This window comes from Chrysochloris asiatica, unplaced genomic scaffold (genome assembly GCF_000296735.1).
Source record: "Chrysochloris asiatica unplaced genomic scaffold, ChrAsi1.0 scaffold00261, whole genome shotgun sequence".
Classification (NCBI taxonomy): Eukaryota; Metazoa; Chordata; class Mammalia; order Afrosoricida; family Chrysochloridae; genus Chrysochloris; species Chrysochloris asiatica.
The window spans coordinates 3,418,647-3,427,984 of NW_006408779.1; the positions used below are offsets into that span (position 1 = coordinate 3,418,647).

Below are 9,338 nucleotides of genomic sequence, written 5' to 3' on the forward strand. Positions count from 1 at the left end.
CAAATACAATGCAAATGGCACACACACTGATGGAAACACAGAGGTGGCGCAGTTCCCATATGTGGGCAGTCATACGTGGGCACCCGTGTACACACAGCGGCTAAGTGGGGAAAACAAGGGCTGAGAAACAGATTTGCTCTCACCTGACAAATAGAGTCAGAATTAGTCTTTCCTCAGAAAAAAAGTACACACTGAACTTAACTCATTTGAGACCTTCTATCAGCAAATATGAGAAAGCAGCTCTGCTGTAGAGTGAGTCTAAGTTATTTCTTGGTTTTACAATGAAAACAAAGGATAATACAACCAAAATAAATAGGAATGGACACTACGATTTTCTTCGCTTATAGTACAAAAACATTAGCCCCAAACAATTTCTAACTTAAGAATATCACATATTTATAGTGAAGTTTTCAAGTATTATTTCGAGGTCAACCCTGTACAAATTACATTTGTATTTTAGAAATTTCAACAGTTGCTAGGGAATTTTTTTTTTTTTTTAAATACTAAACATCTTTGTAGTTAATTCTACTTAATCTTTTCAATGAACTTTCTAACAACATATTACAAGAGAACACGAGCAGGTTTAAAATACCATAGTGTTTTCTCCACAAAACAGACACAGTAATATATCAACATGGACATATTTGGACTGGTCAGTAACACTTCATTTTTAGACCAGTTGATCTGCATAGGAGTCACATGGACCCAATCTCTCCTTTCTCTAATTTAGAACAATAAACATTAGGTTTTCTTAGCAAACTAGAGGGAAAACTGTACAAAACCTCAAGTCTCACAGCAGTTTCTAGTGTTGAAATGTTTCAGGTGGGAAAAAAATGTATGCAAATGAAAACTCCTATACTTAAGGCGTTCTCTAAATGAGACCTCAACAGGCCACACCCCTTATCTTCCTGGTGCTGACTCATCTCTGTAGACAGCACAGAGAAACCAAACCGGGCACTCAAGTGTTTCTCTGGCTGAATACACTGGCCCCTGGCAAACACCTTCACAATGGTACAGAAGTGTGAGAAGGAGAATGCCTTGGTACTTCGCCCAACAATCTACAGATAGGGAGAGTCAAACAGGGCCTAGGAGTACCTACAGGGAGCCCCTGGTTCTCTCCTCCATCTACGCGGGGTTGCTCCTTCCTCCTCCTCCACTTTCTTTTCTCTCTTTTTTTTCTTGTCTCCACTCTCCTCAGATGTCTGGGCAATTTGCATCTTTGGGCGCCCCCTGGGGGCTGTCAGGTCTAAAGAAGGATCCCAACTGTTTCTTCAACAGGTGGGCTGGCTGAGGTGTGACAAACAGGTCATAACGGAACTCATGCACTTTTGAAAAGACAGGACAGTGGAGGAAAAGACAGTCAAAAATAAACTACAATAAAGAACGCTTTTTGTGCAAGAATATTTGGTTTTAGAAGATACAGTAAATAAAATAATTATATTTCTTAAAATATAGTTTTCTGACTTACATCCTTAAATCCTACAAAGAACATTATTTCCTGACAGCAAATGTTCAAAAGGCAATGAATAAAAAGACAATTTGGGTTGCTTTCAAATAATATAAACATATATATTTTAAAGATTAGATAATGATTTTATACGTTTATATATACATCCAATGATAAGCTGGCCGTTTTCAAACAAGACACAATAAAATAAAAAACCAAAAGGGCAAAATGAAGTTTCACTTCTAAAGGAAACTAAAGCTGTGTGGTGAGGTACCGCCCAGGTGCCCCACACGGGGATGTGTCCTGAAACGTTCCCAAGCGTGACTTGTCACACATGTGACCCTCCAAGAGCAGCAGTTACCATTACTCGTTAGATACTGCCTACTGAAAATCACCTATAAGACACACTGAGAATTTTCTCACTTAAACTTTGTTTTTAAAATATGGTCATTTCTATGGAACAGCTGATTGTGAACTGCAAATGACTTCCTTTCAATCTTGGCTCTTGTTCTGTTATTCTCCTTGTTAAAGGTAAAAGCAAAACGGAAAGTTTCATCTCTTAGAAAAGCATACAGCACAACATTAAAATAAATAGTGATAAAAGAAGCTTCCTTTACATAGCTAACAAATAACTCAGAAGGTGAGAGGATCTGTGGCGGTCACTGTTCCAACACTTCCATGGGCAAGCTGCTTGGATTGTGTTTCTCTGTGTCACCCCTGGGGTTAGCGTGATCTCCCAGAGGACCAGGGCTGGGACCAGCCAGGTCCCCGAGGCAACCTTCAACTTGAGTCCATGAGGACAGTGACTCATGCACAGTGATGGTGTGTTCTTCCATCTGGCGCTGTAGGCTGTCCATCTCCAGTCTGTGGAGAAGACAGAACACTACATCAGACAAAGGCGCCCACGGCTTTCAGAAAAGACTTGTCAGCTAAACTGAGAGGGCAACTCGCTCCCTAGCATTTGTAGTGTCTTCAGTCACAAGAGGAAAATCCGAGAGGGCCCGAGGTCAGCAGGCTCTACCAGCGATGTTCTCCCTGATGTGTGCAAAGGTAACAGGCACACCGTTCAGGCACATGTATGCTTCCACTGGGTGTGGACAAAGGACACTGGGGAAGAAGGAATAAAGATGGAGGGCCTGACTGACCAAGTCACTACTGTGGGGAAATCACACAGCAGGCCAGTGTCAATTAGGATTTTAGTCCACTCACTGGGTCAGATGAGATGGCCCATAACCTCCCCAGAAAGAAGGCCACCAAAGCACTGTACCCTTGCCTAAGACGAAGCCTCTGCCACAAGGGTGGTTTTACCCAGCTGTGTAAATAGACCTGCTCACATTCACTTCAACACAGAACATCACTTGTCAAAAACCAAAACAAGGGAACATCAGGCACTTACTTCAGCTGCTGGAGGCAGCTATTCAAGTTCTTCAGGGGCTCCTTGCTGACAGCGGGTGGGGGCCTGAGCAGCTCCTCCAGCAGCGAGGCGGGCACCGGGCAGTCGGGAATCTTGACCGGCGTCACAGGATTGGAGGAGCTGGCCTCTCCCTTCAACTCTTTCCTCTGAAAGTATAATGTTAGCGTTTCCCTTCTGAGGCCTTCTCTGAGCACTGTAACACATCACAAGAGTTTTCATAGGGCCTCCCAAGAACACCTTGATGGCCGTGTTCTCACGGGGAAGGAGGAGGTCTTGCCCATTCAGTATCTACAACACTTGACAATTTCAGGAGTGTATACATGACTGCATCTCTAACGCCCCAAACAAAGTAAAGCCACAGGGTTTTATGCTTGGCTCAGGTGCTACTCTGAGATGCTGGGTTCTCTATGATTTGTCAGAAACATTAAAAGGAAGTCATGGGCAACCTCCATGTTTTGGTAAAGGGTCCTCAAGAGAATGACCCTAACTCCTAGACAAAACTCTCAGGGACTTTTCCAGGAGACCTTTGGGTTTCCTAAGAAATCTGGGAGAACTTCCAACTTACCAGAATCTCTTTCTAGAAGTTATAGGCACACCCTATTTTATCACGCTCCACTGTATTGTGCTTCATAGACGGTACATTTTTTTTTTTAATAGATCTGTGGCAACGCTTGCGTCCAGCAAGTCTATCGGTACCATTTTTCCTACAGCATGTGCTTACTATGTGCCTCTGTGTTCCGTTTTGGTCATTCTCACAATACTTCAAAGGTTTTCATAATGCATTATAGTGTAAACATAACTTTAATATGCACTGAGAAACCAGAAAATCTGTGTAACTCCCTTTATAGCAATATTTGCTTTATTGTGATGGTCTGGAACCGAACCTAAAACATCGCTAAGGTATGCCTGTTTAATCTTTTCCACAGACAGGAAATTGATGCTAACTAAATCTGTGCTGAAAGACGTCTCTGCACCTGGAACACACCTGCATTCTGGTCCACGTTCATGTAGGCAAGCACTCAGACACTGAGGAGACTGTACCTGCAGCATCAGGCCCTCAGACCCTCTGGCAGTTGCTGGTCTCCACTGTGCTCGCTGGTGAGCCAGCAAACACGTATTACTTAACCAGGATTGTTTCACCGCAGAGTAGTCTCTCAGTTAGCTTATCAAGCACATTACTACAAAATGGCACCTGAATTCACGAAGAGAGGCAAATATGTTGTTGGAAAGGCACCAAAATAAAAATGACGTGACCTGTTGTCCAGGCAGAGTATTCCACGAGCACGTCTCCTGTCTGGCATACAGCAGGTGCTCAGCGACGGTGGTTGAGTCTATTAACGTTTGGCTGACTAGAAAATATAGCAGCCACAGCTGTACACAAATCCGCAGCGCCCCTGAATTCCGCTGGAGGAGACTCAGGTCTACCTTACCTTCTTTGTTGAGCTACGTTTCAGGTCTAGCTTCAGCTGCTGGTTTTGCTGGAGCAGAGTCTTCATGTTGTTCTTCAGTTCTGACACCTTTGCTTGAAGCATAAATTTATCTTTCTGGGTCATGGACAGATCTTCCCGCACCGTTTCCAGCTCTGATTTGATATTCTAAACCAAGTGAAGTCACAGAAATTTTCTAAGTCAAAAGCTGAAAGATTTTATACACACTGCTAAGGTCACAAATCTACAAAAAAACGCTGAGCTTCACATGACAAAAACAATGTTTCCTGTCTTGGCATGATTCCCACTCTTAAGAGTTTACATTATGAACTATCCAAGCACATCCACTCTCTCAATGTTCTTACCCAAATTTCAGATCTGCTGCCAAGAAACTCTCACATCTCAAGTTGTACAATGAGCCCTTAAGTTCACCTGTTGAACCTCAAAGTTAGCTACTAGATTAATACAAAATATCAATTATATTGTTTCTTAGAAACATTTTGAATATTCACTATTCAATCATTCATTTACAAGTGATGCTGTTAAAATGTATATTGTTTTTATTGTTGTTAAGTCCCACTGAGTCATTTCCGACTCATAGTGACCCTGTACAGGGTTTCCGAGGAGCCGCTGGTGGGCTTGAACTGCCAACCTTGTGGTTCACAGTCCAGTGCTGATCCTACAGGGCCACACCAGAAGTTCAAAAGTGCATTGGGATTCAATATATCTGGGGGGTGGAAATGAAAATTCTTAGCAAGGGTTTGAACAGGAATGAATAGGTTCGAAGCCCTGCCTGGCACTCAGTAGTAAGCAGTGACTGACTCACTCACTAGCACCTAACTTGTGGAATGCTCAGCCCGAGTCTGCACACGCACACGCACACACACACACACACACCTGCAGTAACTGCTGCGTCCCCTCCACTTCTCTCTCACTCTGCTGCTCCGCTGAGTCCAGCAGCTGCTTCAAGGCCTGGATTTCTCTCTCTTTCTGATCCAATTCCCATTTGAGATTTTCCATCTAAAGGGGGGAAAGTCACAGGATCAAAAGCATTTTTAAGTGGCTTCCTTGTAAGAAAATTGCTTTTCATCTGTATCTCTACTTATGGTGACAAAATGGTGTTTTAGAGCCCATTTAGAAAACTTCGCTATCCCTCCTCGAGCAGGCATGAAAGAATTCAATATGTCCATTGGCAGAGCCGTGCAGTGGCCGTCACCTCTTGGTCCCCTGTGGGCTGTCTGCTCAGCTGCTCGTCCAGCTGCTTCTGGAGGAGCTGAAGTTGTGCCCGGGCCTCTGCCAGCTCCTCTTGGAACTGCACCACCTCCTCAGCGTGCTTACCCTCCTGAAGCCTGGGTGAGAAAGAAGCAAGAATGACCACACAGCACTAGAGCTTGCTAGCGGAACCTTATCTGTGCTGGACAAGGTTCATTCTAACAAGAACCTGCTTAGTAAGGTGTTTTACAGACACAAGACCACCACTAACCCTCCTGGGACCCTCTCCCAGAGGGATGCTTCATGAAGCCTTCTTACAGCTTATGGAGGGAAGACTCTCCGGCAGGACCAGGATTTGGCTCCAGAGCCCAATGAAGTTGGTCCACACAAGGACAGTGATCCAGGGCCAATGTGTCTCCATGCTCCTTTCCCACACATCCAGATAATCAATATCTGCCACAGCCCTACATTCCACCATGATCCTGACTTCAGGTCAGCAGTGAGGACTCACGACTTGGATGTGGTGCTGACTGGAATCTCCAGTGAGCCACGCAGCCTGTGCACGGTGTGCTCCTACTGGCTCTTCCTGTCCCAGAGAAGGACTGGCCAGCAGGGGATGAGAAAAAATGGACTAAGCAGTGATCGAGCTCCTGTCTCAAGAGTTACACTGTGGACTTCCCAAAACGGAAAGGGGACTCACTATACTTCTTAGATTTGCCTCCACAGCACTTAGTGATATGTCAACACCCAGGAAAGCCCTCAGTGTGTGTGCTTTCTGCCAGGGGAAGGGCCCAACAAAGACGTCTGGGAGGAGCACTAACAAGGCCACAGGACTTGGCTGTCTTTCTGGGCCCGGCACTCACTGAAGGCTGTCTGCCTCTGTCTGCAGCTTCTGCACTAGATGCTCTTTGGCCTGCAGCTCCTTCTTCACCTCACTCAGCTCTAAGGTGGCAGCCTTAAAGTGGCGGCGGTTGTGTGCCGCGTCAGCCTTGGCTGCAGCCACCTAGAAAGGAGGAAACAAGACTATGACAGGCACAGGGGGCGAAGCTTGTTACTTTACCACAGGCTAACCACCGCACAGCTCAGTACCCAGTAAATCTATTTCCAAAGCATATTAAGTTCCTCATAAACGATTAGAGTACCTAACACAGTGCTTGGCACATAGCAAGCATTGGTATATAATGAATAAAATTTGTTCAGGGTTATCTTGGACTTCTTAAAGTATACATGCATCGTTCTTGTTAAATTGGATTATACTTCACGTCTTCTGAATGCTATTGTAAGAGAAATCTACTTTTCTATCAAACTAACTGTAGGAAAGCTACTGATTAGTATTCGTTTATGATGTAATACCCTTCTTTCTGAACTTTAATGCTTTTCATAGCTTATCAAAGATTTTGTCAAGGATTCTGAGAAGACAAGCAAATTCTTAAGATAACATTGTCTTTTTCCTTTTTCAATAATTTCCTTGTCTAATTGTTACTAACAAGCACTTGAAAGCCAAGTTTTATAGCAAAGGGAGCATTAGGTACATTTCAATTAAAAACCATTTAAAAAGTTTTTTGTCTTAGATTAACACTATGATTTTTGAATTAGGGAAGATCTTTCCTAGAAATTACACAAAATCCATTATTCATTAAAAAATGTGACTGAAAATTTGAGTATCTGAAAAGCAGGAAGAAAATGAATGATCACAGAAACTGCTAGCAGTCTGGTGGTGACGTCCTCCCCTCTGGCCACGGATCGCCTTTGACCTTCGGTAGACGAGAGGCAGCACACACACAGGACGCAGTGCTTCACACATGTGTGCTCAGGGTACTAGAGAGCCCACGTGGGCTCCAGCCATGTCCAGACAGCACTTACACTATCATCTGCCAGCCAATAGGAGGAAAAAGGAGGCATCCAGAAGGATGTCCTAAGGGAGGAAGAGTAAGGATTCCAAAGGCTGTACTATGGGAGGAGAAGTGAGGCTTCCAGAAGGATGCTCTGCCCTGTGTGAGGAGACGCGAGAGTCCAGAAGACGTCTTATAGGAGAAAAAGCCAGGCTTTCCCAAGGCTATCCTGCAGGAGAAGACTTCCAGAAGAGGCCCTACTGGAGAAGCCAGGCTACTACAAACTAAAGTCCCACACTAAGGGCACCCTGAATAAAGGTGGGCAAGCAGTAGACTATCCCAATCAATACACTCTGGATAAAGAAAACAAAACAACAAACCACAACCAATGACAACTTTGGAAAAAATACATGACAGACAAACATACAAAGAGTTTTTACAAATCAGTTTTGTTTTTAAGTTCCAACAGAAGATGTCTGGAATAGTTTTGTCAAAGTAACAGTGGTTGTCACAGAGATTCAAGGTTATCTGTATTTGAATCTGTATGGTTTTTAAAACGTTTTACTAACTTGCATTATTTGTATGATCAAGGCAACGATAATAAATGCATTTTAGAGACATAATTAAGCATTATTCACAACTACTTCCTTAAAGTTACTGTTTTATTTGCAGAAAAATGAAACAGAACCCATACCTCAAACTGTAAACAAAAATGAATGAAAAATCAATCAAAGATATAGATATGATATAAAACCTAAAACTATAAAGACCATCAATGAAAAGACAGGAACAAACTTAGAGGCCCTAATACCAGGCATAAATTTGCAAACAGCAAACAACTGAAGACAAAATAGATGACTGGCACCTCCTAATAATTAAACTTATGCACAACAAAAGATTTCTAAAATAAAGAGAGAACCCACAGATTGGGAGAAAAATTATAGCAATGACATACTGGACAAGGGACTCATTGCTACAATTTATAGAGAATTTCAACACTCAACAACGAAAAGCTGAATAATCCAATTTAAAAATAGGCAGATGACACGACCAAAGACTCACCAAAGAAGACATTCAGGGGCCAAAAAAACCAGGAAGAACCGCTCACAATCATTAGTCATTTTTGTTGTTAAGTGCTGTAGAGTTGGTTCTGACCCATAGCAATCCTGCATAGAGTTTCCGAGGAGCACCTGGTGAGCTTGAACTGCCGACTTTGCAGTCCAAGGCATTAACCCACAATGCAAGGAAGCAAATCAAAACGAGATTTAGTATGTCACCCTGCCAGTAATACAAAGTTAAAAAAACAAAACAAAACACTGGCTAGGTTATGGAGAGACTAGAAATGTCATATGCTGCCAATAGGGCTGTAAAACTGTAAAAAACACCGGACTGTCAACTACAAGGTCGGCGGTTCAAACCCACCAACTGCTCCTTAGAAATCCTATACAGGATCTCTGAGACCAAACCAACTCTACTGCACTTAATTATAACAACTGTGGAAAATGGAACGACACATCCTAAAAAAAAAGGGAACCATATAACCCAGCGATTCCACTCCTAGGGTTATGCCCTAGAGAACTAATAGCCATGAGAGATCTGCACACCCATGTTCACCGCAGCACTTACTCACAGAGCACAAAGATGGGACAACCAAAATGCCCATTAATGGAATAGGTAAACTATAGTACATACACAAACGAACATTAAAAAATAATGAAGAATCTACAAAAGAGTTCATAACATGGATGAACTTGGAGGACATTATGCTGAGTGAAATAAGTCAACCAAAAGTGGGCAAATACTGACATGACTACTATTATAAAGACTTAAAAAGCTTCACATACGAAGAAACACTTCCTGCTGCTGATCCATGGTGGGAGGGGGAAGGAGTATAAACCACTGACTAGAGAGGTAGACATACACTGTTGTTGTGAGGTTCTGACCCACAGAAAGCCTGTGTAGGACTTCGAGGAGGAGCTGCTGAATTTGAACCACCGAGTCAGTTC

General features: G+C 43.1%; 1 protein-coding gene across 1 annotated transcript in view; it reads right to left on the minus strand.

Moving 5' to 3' along the window:
- Nucleotides 1-2,106: 2,106 nt before the first annotated feature.
- Nucleotides 2,107-9,338, minus strand: part of GOLGA3 (golgin A3) — a 32,134-nt gene continuing 24,902 nt past the window's right edge. The window contains exons 18-23 of the mRNA XM_006874090.1: nucleotides 6,364-6,503; nucleotides 5,505-5,637; nucleotides 5,186-5,308; nucleotides 4,292-4,456; nucleotides 2,844-3,007; nucleotides 2,107-2,311 (exon numbers count right to left, since the gene is read on the minus strand). Of these exons, the coding sequence (XP_006874152.1) occupies nucleotides 2,107-2,311; nucleotides 2,844-3,007; nucleotides 4,292-4,456; nucleotides 5,186-5,308; nucleotides 5,505-5,637; nucleotides 6,364-6,503 (930 nt within the window). The remainder of the gene's footprint in view (nucleotides 2,312-2,843; nucleotides 3,008-4,291; nucleotides 4,457-5,185; nucleotides 5,309-5,504; nucleotides 5,638-6,363; nucleotides 6,504-9,338) is intronic.